At 45.0% G+C, this 19,941-nt stretch overlaps 1 protein-coding gene across 1 annotated transcript in view; it reads right to left on the bottom strand.

The window, feature by feature from the left end:
* Positions 1–19,941, bottom strand: part of LOC146178912 (ATP-binding cassette sub-family C member 2-like) — a 123,515-nt gene that overhangs the window by 32,423 nt on the left and 71,151 nt on the right. The window contains exons 9-13 of the mRNA XM_084578654.1: positions 18,560–18,722; positions 17,404–17,661; positions 12,217–12,420; positions 7,532–7,678; positions 3,326–3,422 (exon numbers count right to left, since the gene is read on the bottom strand). Coding sequence (XP_084434780.1) covers positions 3,326–3,422; positions 7,532–7,678; positions 12,217–12,420; positions 17,404–17,661; positions 18,560–18,722 — 869 coding nt within the window. The remainder of the gene's footprint in view (positions 1–3,325; positions 3,423–7,531; positions 7,679–12,216; positions 12,421–17,403; positions 17,662–18,559; positions 18,723–19,941) is intronic.

Below are 19,941 nucleotides of genomic sequence, written 5' to 3'. Positions count from 1 at the left end.
ACACCTTCCTTCCTTCCCTTACGGCGCGGTTGAGGTGTTCACAGAAAACAAGTGAGACAGTTACCGCGCCTTTCCCTTCCTATAAATAAATTTTTTTACTCCTGATTTGAGTCTCGGCGGGGTAGTGCAGTGGTAAGACGGCCGACTACTGTGCCGGAGTTCCCGGATTCGAACCCGACCATGGTGGCTGCGTATCGATGGAGGCGAAACGAAGTGGCGTCCGTGTGCTGTACGATGTCAGCGCACGTGTAAAGATCCCCAGGTGGACGAAATTACTCCATAGTCCTCCACTACGGCTCCCCTTTCTATCTTTCCACTTTCACTCCCACCGTCTTCCCTTCCCTTACAGCGCGGTTCAAGTGTCCACAGATTACGTGTGACAGATACTGCGCCTTTCCTTTCCTGTGAACCAATTATTATTATTATTATTATTATTATTATTATTATTATTATTATTATTATTATTATTATTATTATTATTATTATTATTATTATTATTATTATTATTATTATTATACCTGATTTGAAGTGCAGCTGTGTGCTTTTTTATATAATGGAAAGTTGCCAGCGCGTATGATAGCGTTAGCTGTGGACGTTTACTTTACCCGCTCAACTACAAAATAATGTCGATTCTGGTCAGGTGTTCTAACTCCTCACTCAAATAAGCAGGCTTAACTAAATAGTGTTTGTGGCAGACGTTTCTACTGTACGCCAAAGAGAATGATATATGCAAAAAGAAAAGTTTGCGGATTCATTTATTTATTTTTTATTTTTAGTCATACTGATAGCCTCTTTCAAAAGATGGTACAGGAATGGGCAAGGTGGAACAGCTATTTGCTGACAAGAGACAAATTACGCTTTAAGAATATACAGCTCACTGAAATTTAGCGATAAAAACATTGTGTTTAAATGCAGAACATTGTTCCTCATAAACGGCAGTGCGGCCAGTACAGTACAGTCTCGTATTGAACTTGAAAATTGTTTATCGATGCTAAATTATTCGTTTTCTTGCAACATAGCGCTAAACAGACAACAGCGAGACACACGGGACGGGCGCTAAGTTACAACCGTCACCAACTCGCCCAAGCTTCCATCCTGGTAAATTATTCGTTTAGGAAAAGTAAGCATATGTGGTGGCGATCGCGAAACGTGAAATAAGCAAGTAAAAATCCTGTAGATCAAAATAGCCCGCCCTAAATGAGGCCAATCATTACTACAATCGTCATTATGAAATTGTTTTATGCTTTATGCTTGCAGCGCGTTCGGGGCCGAAATATATTTCGTACGCAGGGTAGAAACGTTTTTGTAGCACAACCTCTCCATATTCAGTAGACATTTGCAGTGGCCTGAACGTTAGCCGTTGAATAAATTAAAAATTGGTTCACAGGAAGGGAAAGGCGCAGTAACTGTCACACTTGCTCTGTGGACACCCGAACCGCGCCGTAAGGGAAGTGAGGAAGGTGGGAATGAAAGTGGAAAGAGAGAAAGAGGAGCCGTAGTGGAGGGCTACGGAGTAATTTCGACCACCTGGGGATCTTTAACGTGCGCTGACATCGCACAGCACACGACGCCTCTTCGTTTCGCCTCCATCGAAACGCAGCCGCCGTGGTCGGGTTCGAACCCGGGAACTCCGGCACAGTAGTCGGGCGTCTTACCACTGCACCACCCCGGCGGGGTCCTTTTCACTTTGCATTGCTTCGATACCTTTTCCAAGGCACGCAACTGGGTTAGTTTGTTGTCGTTTGCATAATTGTCACTCATGTCGAGAACGTTTTGGCTTGCTTTTTGTTATCGGGACGATATCGAGTTCCTCTGCCTTAATGCCTGTTTTATTAAAACCTTCATTGTTTAGGCTACTGATCAGAACAGTGTAGAACGCCTCGGTTGCATTTAATATTATACCCGCAAAGTACATCCATCTCATTTTTGGCAGTTCGCACTTGTTGGTTGGTTGGTTTGTGGGGTTTAACGTCCCAAAGCAACTCAGGCTATGAGAGACGCCGTAGTGGAGGACTCCGGAAATTTCGACCACCTGGGGTTCTTTAACGTGCACTGACATCGCACAGCACACGGGCGTCTTGCTTTTCGCCTCCATCGAAAAGCTGCCGCCGAGGCCGGGATTCGATCCCGCGTCCTTGGGAACAGTAGTCGAGCGCCGTAACCACTGCGCCACGTCGCGACTGTTTGTAGGCTGCCCTTTCATTAAGCCTGCTCGATTCTCTCCATATCATACTTCCTTATGACGGTTACCGTGTTCTTGATCAGCTTTCATAGCTCTCCCAATTCGTTCCATCTGCAGGGATAGATGATTTCATGCTTTGGCGTTTGTTAATCACACCTTTTGTCTTCCGAGAGAGATTATTGGTATCGTTTCTAACTATCCTACCACATACTTGTATTCTGCTCTCCGTAATGATGTTTGGAAGATCGCTGTTTATTTTATAAACGCCCATATTGTCTTCTTGAGTTAAAAGTCGTATATAGGGTTTGCGGCGATACATACTGAATTCATCTACTTTATATTTTACTGCTGACTAGTTGATGGAATTCCTTCTTATCTGATTCTTCCACTGACTCCTCAAGTATAGGCTAAATCGAGACATTGTCATACTATGGTCATTACATGGTACTTCGTCAAGCTCGTCCACATGCTGCATGATACAAGAAAGACAGCAAAGTATGACGTATATTTCAATTATAGTCTGGTAATTTGGGCTCCTAAAGAAACAGTTCTGGTTTTTCCATTTGAGGAAAGATGTATTGCTGATTTGTAAATTACTTCTTCTTGAGAACTCTAGCAAAAAACATTTTTCTCTAATTCCTAAAATCTGCGCCACAGTCAAAAAAGAAAGAGTGCCACCAGTTCCACAGTGAAAGACGAATGTCGGCTGTTCGCTGTTCTTTAACGTTCGCTGACAACAGCCCATAATGTCAGTGTCCGTTAAGCAACCCCAGGTGACAACGCGGAATGAATGTCACTGGCATGCTTTATCAAACCCAGGTCTCACTAGATCTCACAGGCAAGAACGATGGCTCCTGCGTCCGTTAATTCCTTCCTTACACTTTCCTTCAGAGGGGAAGCTTTGGAAGGTGTTATATTTGTTTTTAACTCTTAACCTAGTCAGAACAGCTCAGACATATGACAACGATTTGTAGCATTTTTTCGTTATCATTGCTCTAACAGGGGGTCTATCTGCTTTAAGGTCCACATCAACATACCAAAAGCCTTTTCTCGTGATCAACACAGCTAAAGCGAATGAGTAGAATGCAACAAAAAGCAAAAAACAGATTTCAGAAGCACTGCGGGCAGAATGCTACTGGTTACCTGTTTTCCTGAGAATAGACGCTTTGGAAATGTCTCTCTTCGGATGCTGTTCGTCAGACGTGCAAAAGTCAGCTATTCTTTTCAGCGCCAACGAGCCCTAGAAAGAAAAAAAAAAAAACAAAACAAAAAGGAAGCGTTAGTTATATTCACCTAAAACTATATATGTGCTAGCACCCAAGTGGTTCATTGGTAGCACTGCTGTCGTTGGGAAACTGCCGAAGTCGTTTTGCGTCTTTTTTAAATGTAATCAGCTGCTATACCATTCCTGACGGGACGAACGTCGGGAGCGATACAACGGCACATTGCTCCGTGTGTACTTTTTGGTGTACGAAATAACACGGGTCAAATACCACTTCCATGTTTGTTAGTTTCCAGTACCGTTTTCAGCTCGACGATTCAGCATTTTATTAGAGGTTACTTTTCGAGTTTTTGTTCAAACATTGGAAGACCATCATTAAGCTAGGGTCATCGAGAATGTCGGCTATTACTGCGAGATCGAATCCCGGCGACGGCGACCGCTTTTCGATGGAGACGAAAAGCTAGGAGGTTGTGTGCTGTGCGATGTCCGTGCACGTTAAACAACCCGGGGTGGTCGAAATTTACTGAGTCCTCCACTACGGCGTCTCTCATAGCCTGAGCCGCTTTGGGACGTTAAACTCAATAAACCAAACCATGCTGTTGAGTAGTGCCTCTCAGTGCAAACTCGCAGTCGGAAGCGCACCAAATACCAATGGCAAATGGCGCTCCAAAGTAGCTTTACAAGTTCGTCTCAGCAGAAGGCACTTATTTAGCAGCGGCTCTATATGACTTGTGGAGTTGCAGCACAAAAAGAAACACTGGCTTTAACCAGAATTTACAGTGCTTATTGGGATGCTGTTTACTAGAGGTGGGAGATATAAATCATGACCACTGACAATAAAATATACATCATGTTGATATTATGACGATAAATCTATAAAAAAGCAAAAACATTCAAGAAAGGCAAACGGCCCAATATACCTGAGTGAAAATGTAAACAAATCTACAATGATATGAAAAGCTAAACAAGAATGACAAAGTGAGGTAAACATAAACACATCTAAGCAAGGATGATCAAAATCAAACAATGGGCAAACAGAGCAACCTGCCGCCGCGGCCTGGCTACTGAAACGGAGTATCATGGTTTAAACAGGATTCCGTGGGTCGCGTTGCGTTGGAGGCGAAACTCAAAGGCTTCTGTTTGCTGTGTGATGCCAGTGTACGCTAAAGATACCCAGGTGGTCGAAAATATTCCGTAGCTCTTCACTACGGCACCTCTTTCAGTCTTTCTTCTTTCACTCCCTCCGTTCCTTTTCCGCTTACAGGTCTCTTCATAGAAGTGAGACTGACAGTTCGCCTTTTTTTTCCAGTAAACGTATTTGCATTCACACTTACACAGTACCTCCCTCCTACTTCTTTCAGTGGTTACGTAAACTTTAGCTGATATTTGGCAACCCACTCAAAGCAATGACCTGAAACACTATCGACATATAACAGAGGGGTACTTCGATAGTGTATGTTTCCGTCCCGTTTGGACCATATGCACTGGCCCTGTAGCCAGACGGGAGTGACTGCGGAGGTGGTAGAATGGCACTAATCAAAGGCCATTTCCCCCATCCTCTTTCGGTGGCTACGTAAATTTTATCTTCCACTTGGCAGCCCACTAGTAGGAAAAACCGGGAAAGGTGACGAAGAACAGGTGGAGTGCTCCGAAGGTGAATGTTTCCTCTCAGGCACTTTGCGCCCTGTTTACACTAGATGAGCCGGCTTTATAGTGATTCGGGTGTGAATGCGCAGGAGCTACGTAGACGTATTTTCTGCCACCACAAACGCAGCCGGAAAATTTTAAGGCTTGTCCTCTGATTCCCTGCGCCCCCCCCCCCCCCCCCCCCGTGCCACTCTCTCTCTCTTCTGTCAAATATGGACGCTGCAAAAAGACGCTTTTCAGAAAACTTTTTCCCCGATCAGCTTCAAGTCTTCTAGCGAAGCTATTCCTCAGGAGTACGATTTCACGTTAAGTAGCATTCAATAAAGTGTTTGTTCTTAGACGTTTACGCATGTATTCACTCACTAATACAACCCGAGCGCTTAATAGCAATGCACATTTTTCTAAACGAAAGTTTTGAAACTAAGATGAACTAACGCAATGCGGGAGCGGGATGTTCCTAGCTTTTCCTTGTGGAAAAATTCATAACGCACGCGCGCGCGCGCGCGCCAGTCATACACACACACACACACACACACACACACACACACACACACACACACACACACACACACACACACACACACACACACACACACACACACACACACACACACACACACACACACACACACACACACACACACACACACACACACACACACACACACACACACACACACACACACACACACACACACACACACACACACACACACACACACACACACACACACACACACACACACACACACACACACACACACACACACACACACACACACACACACACACACACACACACACACACACACACACACACACACACACACACACACGCACGCACACGCACGCGCGCACGCACGCTAGGCTTGTGTTCGTGTGTCCCGTCTCTCGTGGCTGTCAACGGTTGCGTTATATTTACGCACTCAATGCGCCCTAACCTGCCCTAAAGAAAGTTATAAAGACTAAATTTTCTGCCTATAGAAGATCATCATCATCCTCATCATCATCATCAGCCTGATTATACCCACTGCAGGGCGAAGGTCTCTCCCATATTTCTCCACTTAACTCGGTTCTGTGCTAGCTGCATCCACTTGACCCCTGCGAACCTCTTAATCTCATCCGCCCACCTAACTTTCTGCCGCCCCCTGCTACGCTTTCCTTCCCTTGAAATCCAGTTTGTTACCCTCAGCGACCATCGGTTATCCTCTCTTCGCACTACATGTCCTGCCTATAGAAGAACCCAGATTATACATAGCCCGTTTGTTTGACGACCCGTATTTGAAGATGATTTATTGTGGTTCGGGGGCAGGCAACTATTAGCTAATGTACTGAAGGTACTCACGTTAGAACCACTTCGAAGAGAAGAAGCCGCTGGATCACTTGATTAGCAGATGCCAGGAACCGGCAGGGTTTATTTATGTAGGAATTATTGAGGAAACCTGTGCGGACGCGATGGTATGCGGTGGTAGCTGCTTGAAAAAACACTTATCCCGTGACACCTGCGGCCATCAGTGCCGCATATATTGACTTTATCTGCATTGCACTGCGTGGTCGTTTCATTGGTGTCGCGGAATATTTAGAAACGCGGAGGTGTCGATCCAAAAATTCAAAGGTAATTAAAAACACGCATCCTACTAAGTAACTACTAAGGCTATTAAGTAAAAGATATGGCTCAGGAACTTGCGGCATTGGCCAAGTGGTCTAAGATATGGGAATAAGAAGATACTCTGAGTTAACACTGGTTCAAATCCCTGATGAGGCTGTATTGAAAAGTTTTGTTTCCTGTGATAAAAATTCGGAGGTAAATTCTCGAAATAGCTCGGATACGATCGGTTTCATGTTCAACGTGAGGTACTTCGTTGTTTCCGTGACATGCTATACTGAGTTTTTCGACAGCTGTAGCTAAACTATTGTTTTTAAACAAGGAATATTTTTTTGCTTTAAAGTCATCACAGGTTACGTGGAATACCAAAGAATTACTTCGCAGGCGTCTGTTGAGCAGGCAGTGTTCTTGCTGAATGGTGTGTAGGCGGAACGGCGTGGATATATATTCAAAGCAAATTGCACACACTTGCCACCGTATACCATACGATTGATCATGAACTCGAAAGCACATGACTTCATGATACGATAGAGAGAAATAATACAGCAAACTAGCAGTAGGATTGCCAGATATTGCGTCGCCTACTTAGTGTTCCAGTATGCATATATACATTTCCAACCTTGTCGAGCAGTGCATGGTGCGTTGCTGTTGACATCGAAGAAAAATTGTTGATTGAAAATGCTCACCTGCTTTCAATGCCGCTCTTAAAGCATAAACGAGACAGAAAAGCAACAATCTGACATGTTTTTGTTTTTGTGAAAGGCGCTCTAGGATGCTGAATAGAGCGTCTATTCTAACACTTTCATCTGGATGTCATTCAGGATGTTTGCATCATTTATGATTTCTGTTTAGGGAGGGACAAGCAGTGAGGTACCTGGCTCATATTCCTGAGCGCCTGCCCACAGCCGCTCATGGTCAGGTCCGTGATGTACAGCAGCGATACGCAGGAGAAGGACAGTGCAGGGGTGAGGACGATGCCAGGCTCGAGGAGGGGAAGCGTGAAGAACAAAATGATGGTGAGCTGCAACAAAGATTGAAGCGGCATGGTCTCTACATTGTTAGAGTTGCATCATCTTGACCACCATGCGCATAGGCACGACACTGCTTAATAAAATCTAGTGGTAGAGAACAAAAAGATGAGATTGATGAGACTTCTCCTTTTGCGTTACGGACTAATTCTTGCGAAGACCACTTGTATGTTACAATTACTTGATGCTATGCCTTACCGAGGATCGCTTATTGAGACCAGAAAAGCTGGTATGAAGCTCAGCGTTCTTAGTGAGAATAACACAACATTGCCCACAGAATGGTATACTGCAAGGATTTGCCATTAGTCAAATTTTTTAGCCCATTTATAACAAGCCAGTACATCACCCTAGTGTCCCATGGTGAGCTCGCGAGGCTGCTTGCACTGAAAGGTTGGTTGCGCGGTTAAAACGTTTAGAGCGTGAGCATTACATGTTACGTTCCTTAAAGTCTAGCTTTCCAAAATACACGGTAATGTGAGCCTTAGTTTCCACATAACAACCGAGCTTGGCCGTCGCATAGCAACAACGTACATATACCACGTGACTGTGAATGGAACCGCCACCTGAGTGCGCGATGGTTGCATAGCAGCAACAGACATGTAGTGGCGGTGCTGGAGCGCCGCAATTCAGACCAATACTTTCGTTTTGCTATATATAGCCTATTGTGTCGGGCATCGAGGTTGGACCCCTTGGTACCACCATTTGTATGAAGTTTGTGGGCCATCCGTTTGGCGCAGAAGTTTCGGTTTGGTTTCAAACGATTTGGAGGATCGTGGAGCGCAAAACTGCTGAGTCGGAGCCTAGTCTACGAGGAAGATTCGCACCGGCGACCTTTGCTCTCCCAAAACATTCCTTCTGAGGATCTTCGAACGAATCTTTGTCGCAGGCAGTTCCGCACGGTATCAAACAATTTGTCGCTTTGCGCTGTACACATCTATATCTAAATTTCGCTCGCAGCTTTCATTTCGGATATAAAGAAGGAGTGGGCGTGATAAAGGACAAACGAGGCAAGGACCTCACTGAAGCCTCAGAGATAAAGAAGAGGTGGCAGGAATACACAGAAGAACTGTACAAGAAGGACCCGGATGTGCAAACCCAACATAAGGCGGTTGTGATTACTGATCTAGAGCCGGGCATCCTGAAGAGTGAAGTTGAATGAGCCTTAGCCAGCCTTGCTAAGAACAAAGCTAGCGGAATTGATGGTATTCCAGCTGAGTTGCTTCAAAACCTCAACCACGACGCTGTTAACACACTGCATACATTATGTCAAAAGATTTGGACAACCCTGCAGTGGCCACAGGATTGGAGGAGGTCAGTTTACATCCCTATTCCAAAGAAAGGCAGTGCCAAAGATTGTTCCAACTACCGCACGATCGCGCTTATTTCGCATGCTAGCAAGGTGATGTTAAAAATCCTGCAAGGTAGGCTGCAGCAGTATGTGGATCGGGAGCTTCCGAACGTGCAAGCTGGGTTTCGCAAGGGCAGAGGAACTAGAGACCAAATTGCCAACCTTCGCTGGATCATGGAAAAAGCAAGACAGTTCCAGAAACCCATTTACTTCTGCTTTATTGATTATGCGAAAGCGTTTGACTGCGTAGATCACAGCAGGTTGTGGCAAGCTCTCCAAGAGATGGGAGTTCCAATTCACCTCATCTGTCTCCTCAGGAACCTTTATGAAGGGCAAGAGGCCACAGTCAGAACTGGGCATGGTCTTACTGATTGGTTTCCGATTGAGAAAGGGGTGAGGCAAGGCTGCATACTGTCGCCCTGCCTATTTAACCTATATGCAGAGTGCATCATGAGAAAGGCCGGTCTGGACGAGTCTTCAGCTGGAGTGAAGATTGCTGGAAAACGTATCAACAACCTTAGATATGCGGATGATGCCACATTAATGGCAGAAAGTGAAGTGGAACTCAAAAGACTTCTGATGCGCGTACAAGAAGAGAGTGAGAAGTTTGGGCTTAAACTGAACATTAAAAAGACGAAGATCATGGCGTCTTGCCCTATCAAGTCCTGGAGCATCAATGGACAAGAAGTGGAAGCTGTGACAGATTTTCTGTTCTTGGGCGCCAAGATTACCTCGGAAGGAGACTGCAGCCATGAAATTAGGAGACGCCTGCTTCTGGGAAAGAGAGCAATGGTTAGCCTTGACCGCCTAGTAAAGAGCAGAGACATTAGTCTGCCAACCAAGATCCGTATAACCCGTGCAATGGTCTTTCCAGTTGTGATGTATGGATGCGAGAGTTGGACTTGAAAAAGGCTGACCGCCGAAGAATTGACGCGTTTGAATTGTGGTGCTGGCGAAGACTCTTAAGAGTTCCTTGGACTGCCAGAAGATCAAATCAGTCGATATTGTCGACCATAAACCCTGACTGCTCATTGGAGGGTCAAATTCTATAGTTAAAGCTCAGCTACTTTGGTCATCTGATGAGAAGAGAGGAGTCGCTGGAGAAAGATTTGATGTTGGGAAAGGTTGAGGGTCGCCGGAGAAGGGGTAGGCAGCGAACGCGATGGTTAGATGGCATTCTTGAGGCATTGCAGATGAAGCTATGTGATGTTAAGAAGATAGTGAGAGACCGGAAAGCGTGGCGTGACATGGTCCATAGGGTCACGAAGAGTCGGACACGACTAAACGCCTGAACTGAACTGAATACCGAATGTAGCGAAGGTGGCCATACACCGGGTAACCTTGGACATAAAGTTGTCATGCCAGATTAGTACAGAATCTATTCACTAGATGGCGATACCTGTATTCCAATAGATTTCGTTGTGCGTTGTCTGCCCAAGCGGGATGTACAAAACGACCGCACACTTCGCTTCTCGGGCCAGATCTAGAGCACATCATGTTTAAATGTGAAAACGTGCAATCGCCGGAGGGCCTGAAGATTACCAATTCGGAAAAGTGGGAGACCGCATTGCTTAGCTCTGATCCAGGCCGGCAACACGCCATCACGGCCTGGGCTAAGGAGGTCGTTGAGTGCCATCGAGCGACGACCACCCCTGGGGCGACTTGAGAAGCATCCTCCCACGAACAAAGAACACATCAATTTCTCCTCAATAAAGTTTCCTCCTCCTCCTTGCTGCCACGCGAAGAGGAAGGGGTGCTAGGCAGGCGACCGTGTGCATCAACGTTATATCGCCACCAGCGGGCAGCTTCCGATGATCCAGACAAATGAATGCTTCAAGAGTAGATCGTTCGAACTCTCGATGATCGATCGCTGCCTTAGCATCGACTCATTTTTTAGTGTCAAAAGACTACTAAGGCTCTCTACTCAACCAATAATATTGTGCCTTGCATTACTTTGAGGTTGCAATTCACCAGCTTAGCATAGCAACAACCGCTGCCGAGCACGGGGTGAAAAAAAGATCCGTGGGAGATAAGCGGATTCGAACCAAGGAGTTTTCCGAAGGAAGCGAGTAGGGAAGCTTATAGCGCTCGTCGCAGTCAATCATCCCGCGTGGTTAACCTCACTCTCTCGCGCTGTACATTGCTTGTGGGCTTCGGCGACCTCCATGAGTACTGCCGCTGTCGCACTGCCCTCAAGGTGTATTAAGCGGCCCATCTATTTTATAGTGGCCTACTCCTCAGGTTCCTAGCAACCAATTTCTTCGATATTTGCCCGAAGGTTTACGTTAAAAACACAGCACCGAAATGAAAGCGCTTCGAATCATTACGTGCTTTTGCACGTACTTCGTGATTACCAAGTTTACTTCAATCGGCTACATTTTTTTCTGGTCGTTGGTAAACGCTAATTGAGGTAATAAAACCCCGACAATAATGCATAGTAATAGAACCTCGCATATTCGAAATCATTCTGGATCCCTTCATCACGGTATCCGCCATAGCCTCTTGTGACAGGTAGAGACGCGGTACCCGACAAGGCAATAAAATTTCTTATGTGAAGCATGCTAAGACGTCCATTTTTTTTGCACTGAATCAGCTGTTTCCACAATTTGAACAAACGCAATGACATGTCGGGACCGCTTTCCTGTCTCTGATGATGAGGCTTGAACGGGGAAGCAAAAAAATTTAGGGGTTACTTTGAATCACTAAACAGCGATGAAGCGAAAACCTCTATCGCGCGATGGTCCGAAGCCCTCCACTACGGCACCTCTGTCACTGTTTTCGCCCCCACCTTCTGCTAAGAATAGTGTAAGCTATCAGCCCACATTCAAAGCCCGCTTTAACCGAGCCGTATGAACGTGTCTGCGTGACCCAGGGATGACGGGAATGAAAGTGTCTTGACAGGCTAATTTTGGTATGAATCTCCCATACGAAAGGAGAGACCCTAGTTCTACGTCTAGTTAGTGCTCGGCCAAGCTGCCAGTTACCACCTCCTACATAACAAAAGCGTCACGGATGGACTGACGGGCGGACACGATCCGCGAACATGAGCCATTAAACAGCTATCGCCTTAAAATATAGCTTCTCGCCGCGTTTGTTAAAACCCCAAAACAGGCAGGCAGCATCAGAAACATTTGCAGTGGTGTTTGCGCAGCTGATGCTTAGCGTATTGATCCACCCACGCACCACTGAGCTGGTGGCTGAGTAGACGCTGTCCAATATGGCGTCCAGAAGATTTACTCTGAAGAGCCACTTGAGCTCGTTGTCTCTGTAGCGCAGCACACGCTCCTGCAGGGCGTCTTCCCATGCATACATCTTCACGACGCGTATCACCGAGAGGAGGTCGGTTGTGGCCTTGAGACGCTCGTCGCGAGCTCGAGTTGCATTGTCCTGCAAGAAGACAGGAGAGAACGAGGTTAGTAAATGGAACACAGAGTTGTTAATTTAAAAAAAGTATATGTGACTAATGTTCGCTTGACTGCTTTCTGATTTGTAACGAAGCGTACACAGACCGGGATGTGGTATTCGCCTACAAGTGCTGAATATTTTAAAATCAATTTCTTGGTCATCTCTTTCGCCTTTGCTTTCAACAGCCGAGCGGCGCTGACTGCGACGTCAAAATCGGAATAGGATACGTAAGGAATACAATAATAACTGTTATGATCGCTGCTTTGATACTTTTATTCATCACAGCGCTAAAACAAAGTTAGCTTCAAGAGCAAGAACGACATGAACGAATCAAGAGTGATTATGTCGGAAATTTTCTGTTCACGATGCGCGAGAGCTATACGGATCGTTGCAGTCATGACAATCATTTGGCTGAAGAAACGGAACAAGAATTAAGATATATATCGGTCGTAAGCGATTGCCACATGGTGGTCCAATTAGAGTAATGTCGTACACATCATAAAGAAGACGAAAATACGGAATTGAGATTTGTTCGCTATTTTGTTTTATAGATGACCTGCGTCCCGTAGCAATGAATAGTAGTTACGTTTTGCATTTGCAGCCTTTATTAGCAAGAGGAGACTGCAATAATAAAACTCGAATAGCACCGTCACCGGCACTTTTTGCGAGAAAGCTAGAATTACCATTAGAAAGCTTAGACACGTGGATCTGTGGGGACAGGCTGCACTGCCATTCAATTGCGTACATTGGCGGTCATTTTGCGACAGATGTCTTGAGAATATGTCTGATACTGAAGCAAATATGATGAAATACAATGAAACCTTTGCTATCTTTCTGTCGTATGCAAACCCATCAGCTGTTCTCCATGGTTCGTCGCTCATTTTTTCTACATATTTTGTGTTGCTTTGCAATAAAATAACCAGTTGAAGTCAAAGCTGTCTTGTCCGTCTTTCTCCGTCCGTGTAGTAAAGGGGTGGTGCTTTTTTACAAAGACGAAGAAAAAAAACCGCCGTCTTTTACATTTTATTTGTCATAGCAAAAATTCACGTCATTTTAATGAATTTTCTGCCTTTTGCAACACAGCAAAATGCGTGTGTTTGGTTTTAAAGAGCAAGCATAGAAACAGACAATAAAGGCAATATAATTCTTATGGTTTTTGCTATCCTCGGTCATATAGATTTAATTTCAGCGACATATTTATTTAGGGCAGCCTGCGTGGTCACCGTGATAGAGTTTCTTATACTCTTAACTAGAGGGAAAGCTGAGGGCGCTGCACTTCAGCCACCATGGGCGTTCTAAGGATAATGGGCCGGTGCGCTTCTTGGTGCAAGAAAGTCGGTTTTCTGGAGTGCGCGGAGTGGCGTTACTATGTTGTTTCTTTTTAATCATAATCATCATCATTTCGAGGTGCGTACATAGACCGCAAAAGCCATAGTAGCGAAGGCGCAAAAGCAGACGTCGCCAATAAAAGGTTTCTGTTTCCCGAAAGGCACTAAAAACTTCCTTAAGCGATTGCGCAACCATAAGTATTTCCAAAGCATTTCTTTTTTTCAAAGTGTGCCTATTAAGCGCAAAATATTGGTATTTATGCTGCTAAAAACTAATCCAATAGAAGTAAGAGCTATCACTTATATTAGATAAATTTCACACTGACCATGCTGTTCCTCTCTCTTTTTTCAATTTATAGTCAGTCATAAAATTGACTGTTAGAACATTGTTTATGGTAGAACAACGTTTAGCTTTGCATTACTTTTGGCGAAAAGTTGTAGTTCTGCACTCGGTAGCTCTCGGGCCCATGATGCGTTGAGCGCACATGGTGGCTGAACCTATCGTCAGGAAATTTCCATGTAAACTCCGAAAGATAGCAGCACAGCTTTCCCTCTAGATAAGAGTAAGAAACTCTATGGTCACCGTGGACGCCAGAAGAGAAACGTTTGCAGGTGTCTAGGCTGGTCGATGTGGAAGAGAACCCGGTATTTGCAAACCGAATTCGTTTTCTGAGATCCCGGTAAACGTGGTTGGTGAGCCGGTAGGCGATGCTTCGTTGACGATGCTGCCTATACAGATTGCAGGAAATTTTACACTTAGCGCGAGCGTTCGCACCCGTTCTGGCCTTCAGTCTTGATCGTTGCTTGCGGCACCAACAGTGATATTAGCGTCTCAGCAAGTTCTTGTCACCCCAGCCCGTTCCGAGGAAAACTGGACATTTTGGTTGGTTTCTGGAGTTTAACGTCCCAAAGCGACTCAGAGTATTAGAGACATCGTAGTCTAGGGCTCCGGTGTATTCAAGCATATTAGATTCTTTAACGTGCGTTGACATCTCACAGCGCACGGGCGCCTTGCTTTTCACCTCTAGCATTTTTTTTTCTTCTGTACGCACGAGGCAGCGGAGGTGGCTCAGCTATAGAGCTTGTAGCAGGCCCGTGCATTTTTTTTCCTTTCTTCTTACAGCCACGAAAAGCGGCCGCCGAGGCCGGGATTCAATCCCGCATCGTTGTGCAGGAAATCTGGAAAGAAATGCTAATAAAGCAAGACGGAATAACGTAGAGACCACTACCATGCTGGGCCTTGGACGTCACATCTGTACGGGTCACACTAAGTCGTAGCGGCCTGCGCTGAAAACTTTGGTGCTTATTAATGTAGTTTCTCTCTCTGTGTCTTGTCACGTGACTACAATATAGCCAAGTTTTCAACACATACATTTTGAAGTAAAAACAGTAGATTTTTGTCAGCAAAAAGCAATTGATGTACCACGAGATAACATCAGGTTGTACCCTACATATTTGCGGCATGAGACCGACTTAAAGCGGAAGCAGCAGCCCCTGTGTGCCTGTAAATGTGTCAACAAAAATACCGATAAACATTCATTGTAACAAAGTTTCTCTACGGGGCTCTGAGTGTGAGGAAGATGGCAAATTTTAAGTTTTCTATTGGTCGCCCGATGAACAATGAAGTTGCTATGAGTTCCTTTTTGCTCTGCATACAACGGACGCTGATTCGCACAAATATTCCACATATTTAATAAAACTATTAGTATTGCATGCAGAATATTGAACAGAAATATTGAACCTTGTAATTAAACAAAGAGCTGTGCATTGCTGTGTAGAACGGTAATATAAATTAACAAAAATGATATTCCCGTTAACATCCGCAACGTCACCTCCACACCGTTAGAAAAAAACAACCGTTGAGATAATTTTTATGCTCTTAGCAAAGTGACAGGAAACTGACATCTAAGAATTCAGCTATCCACGCATGCATCTAGTAGTCGTAGCTTGCCACAGCAGCCGGAACAAAAAGGAAATGGACGTGCTCACGATATTGCAGTTGAGGAGTATATGTTGCCGGGCTAGTTGGGGATCCATTAAGTAAAAAAAAAATTACCGCAAAAATAGAACACAATGAACAGAAAAGAACACATTAAACGCTTGACGAGCGCTAAGCTCAAAGGTGTTATGCGTCTTCTCTGTCCATTGTGTTCTATTTTGGCGCAAAATTGTTTACTATTTTGCAATGTTTGCATACTCTGTTATATACCACTCTAAAATGTTCACAGAGGAGATTCTGCTGAAAACACATTGGCTAGGTGTTTCGACTCATGGCAAGCCAATAAACTATACCCTTGATGTTGAAATCCAGTACTTTATTCTAGTTAAGTCTTTTCATCAGATTTTACACAAGATACGGCTGACTTGCTTGAGGCACTGCAGTCGTGAATTCTCGGATGTTTCTTTCTAAAAGTTAGCATTGCTGGATATTAGGGCAATAGTTCTATTCTAGGATATTAGGGCAATAGTTCTATATTCTATACCCGGAACGCGCCACGTTCCGTCAAACTGACATTCGAGCTTCGCCAAGTTTAAACTGGGTCTTAGCCTGCCTACTAGCAAGTTTCGTTTGGCATAGTGTGTTATGGTGTACTGGTACAAGACCACATGACTCATTGAACGTCTATGACCATATGACTAATTGAACAACTTACGGCGTCGTAATTAATTCGTATAATCAAATAATTGAGATTAACATTCAACTTTATGGTACATCATCACTCATACATAATTGGATAGCTTCTGTTAATATTAATTGCACTGCACTAGTTCTTAATTACAGTCAGTTAACTGTGGCCAAAACATGAAATTCACACTAAATAATCAAATCACATGCCATTAGGCAGCTTATGTCGAGAAAGAGTGCCTTGGGATAATGGTAACTAATCGTTAATTACCCCTTTTTTAGTTAATTGTGATTAAATATAGAACATTGCGCTACAGCATTGATTTATATGATGCTGGAAAGCTTTTATCGAGTACGATTGCACTTCACTAATTACAAGCACGAATCGCTATCGTTAATTAGCAGTCGTGAAAAAACATTTTACTTTACGTTACAACGTCAAGTCGCATACTATTGAAAAGGTTTCGACCTTGAGAATCTGAAAAGTTATCTATCGCCGTACAGCTATCCCTTGATGCCTGGTGTAAGCAGGGCTGAACTCTGATGATTTTTAAGAATTCGTCACTTTGAAGGCTATGCATGTGGCGTTAATTAACAAGCAGGGTGAACACAACAAGTACTAGGTTACGCATGGGGAAACTAGTCGGGAGGAAGACAGAAGTATAACTTTTACCTGGGTGTTAACCTTGCTCCTTGCTCCTTCGAATTTCTTTATTAACAGTGGATACAGGGGGTGTGGGGGTGGGGGGGGGGGGGGAGTCGCTATTGCCTTTGCCGCGTCCCTCGAATTAGGGCCGAGTCTGTAGGAAAGGCTTTCCGCGAAAAGCTGTGCCAGCATTCAGGAGCAGCATACAGTGACAGCAGCGTGCGGATAAAGAAAAGTCTAATCTCGCCAGGCGTTTCATATAAAAACCTCGCCGGAAACAGCGAGCCTGATATTCCGGTGCACAATTAAGACATCTATAAGCCTCGTGGTGATGTCAGATGCGTGTTGCTGGAAGCCGCACTTACCCAGATCCAGTTCTGGATGAAAGTGCAAAGCAGGGGCAGGCAGAGCACCAACAGGGCCCATGCTGCGCAGCAGAGGGACGGTCCGACGCCAGCGCGTGCAGCGAGCATCCAGAAGACGAAGGGGAGAAGTAGGGCACCGAACAGAGTCAAGGGAACGGGGAACGAGCAGACGCAGACACGCCAGCAGTCGACGCCCAGAAGCGAGTTTATGTGGCCCACCGGATAGCGCGCCCTGGTGAGGGCCGACATGGCCGTCGCCTGGAAAGACAGCCATTGTTGATGCCACCGCGCTGCTTCGAATATAAATTTCATAATTCTATGCTCGTATTTTCTCTTTATACAAACCTGTCATTTGCAGTTTTAAAGTTTTTATTTGTATTTTATGCACTGAAATACTTTCCTCTATTCCGCATTACAAACATGCTTTGATGGTACCTATTTTTCTGTTTTATCATTTATAGTTTATTGCTGTTGCCTTCCTTGGGGTCAAGTGTTTGCAGCGCTAATAATTTTTTTATTAATATACGTGGACCAACTGACAGGAGGTCACCTGTTATTGTGTGTTAAGTTATCTCTGTCGGCAAGAAATTCCGCTTGCGCTGCGTAGCATGATTGTCAATCTAATTGGGGGATAATTAGGCTCTGCTTTAAGGGTATGGCGCGAAAGCGTTAATGGCTGCCGTTTCTTGGCGCCCCTTATCGATCCTCGTTAGCGTCCATTCATTCCGCTACTCGCCTGATCACTAGTCCCAAAATGTTTGCCTCTGTAATCTCGCACACTCTCACTCGGATACAGTCGTAAGCTGAATATTGCATTAAATACTACCCAACTCTGATATAAAGCCCCCTTTTAGTACGCGGCACGTCACATGATCTCGTGACGTCACACAAGCTGTCGACCAATCAATGTCCGCTCATGTCACCTTCTAGCCATCTCCTACCAGAGGCATGGCCGCTAATTTTCTATGACAGCGGTCGCGCTGACTCCGCGCAGTTTTCTTAAGAATCGAACCTTCAACGCTGTTAAGTTCTAAAGTCAAACCAAAACGGGTAGATGGGCAAAATTAATGTATTGAAGACTATATAGGAAACAGTTCGGCAAGGCGCGGAAACCCAGTGCAGGAAACGACGCCTCAGTCATATGTGTAGTGCGTACCTTTTGGAATACGAGGCCTTGAAGCAAGGAGCGCACTCTACAGGCGAGAATGCACAGGAGGTCCAGTTGGTAGGACGTTATCAGCAGTTCGAATACAGTGGTTGCGGTAAACAGAAGGATAGCGGCCTCCATGCCTGGACCACCGTAGCTGTTTATCAGTAACCTGCAAGAGGAGAGCACCTAGCCTCTTACACGAAATGTAAGACATTGAGCTCTCTCAAGACGTTCAAACGTATGGCGAAGTAACGAACAAAACAAAACACTCCTGCATTGACTGGAACAGTCTGCGAAGTGATGGTGAAACAAAAAACTGTGGGGGGCCAACAAGAGTGGACACATACAAGGACTGACAAAGCGATGAGGTTGAAACATCAGCAAGAGTTACATCAAAACTGAAATTTGGGAACTTTTCTCGAATACGCAAGAATTTTGTAACAAGTCAGGATATATATTTGTAAATATACGGTTAAGTTGACCATAGAAGGAGGGTAGACATCGCACAATGAATTGGGCGTGATTATTAGTTATTAGCATTTATACGCCTGTTTCAAACCGCTGCATAATAGGTTTTAAATAGTATTACTGCCCCATTTTAAATAATTTTATTTGCCTCCGCATGCCGGCGTGGCGACCTGTGCAGCAGCTCAATGCACATAGTCGGTATTATGTTTCCACACTAGGCCAAAAGTGTTGAGCGGGTGCGATTGGCTCATGCTGCGGCAATGCTTCGCGCTGTTTGTTCGCGTTCAGACTCACCTGGGTGGCTCTTAACCACTTTGTTTGCAATGCGTGACAGGCAAAAAGGCCCAACATGGAGTTTTTACGCGTCTTTCTTTTACTTACTACCGGAGCGCCCCACCACTACCTGGGAATATTCCCTGACACTACTGAACACCGCTGAAAACGGGACGGATGAGAAGGCCTCCACTTGCTAGTCACCTACACCACAAGTCAGCTCAAGTGCCTGCTTCCCTTCCATCCCGCATGTTAGTGCTGTTCAATCGTTTCCATAATTTTTTCCTAACGTTCACTCATATTATCTTATAACTGACTTTTCGAAACTCGTATTCCACTGAGTTCACGCTGCTACGAGCTTCAATTTGCTTGTATATATCGGGTCGCCCTGCTCATATGAGTCCAGTCCTTCAATCGTTTATTTCTGACATCGTTTTTATTCTTGAAGCCTAGGGCGTCGTAGATACTGCTGTGCCAGGCATATGAATGGCTGCCAGCCTCTAGCATCGTCAGGCGTAGCTAGCGCTACTTATTGCGAATTGCTGCGAGCCCAGTTGGAGTGACTATCATCTACCCTCACCGGCCGCAACATCCTTGCTCGCATCCATCGCTCACCTCCCGGTTACTGCTCTACACACCATGCATTT

Source organism: Amblyomma maculatum, chromosome 9 (genome assembly GCF_055883805.1).
Source record: "Amblyomma maculatum isolate TAMU_Amacu chromosome 9, ASM5588380v1, whole genome shotgun sequence".
Lineage (NCBI taxonomy): Eukaryota > Metazoa > Arthropoda > Arachnida > Ixodida > Ixodidae > Amblyomma > Amblyomma maculatum.
The sequence above is the reverse complement of the archived record's forward strand: the minus strand, read 5'-3'. Positions and strand labels throughout refer to the sequence as shown.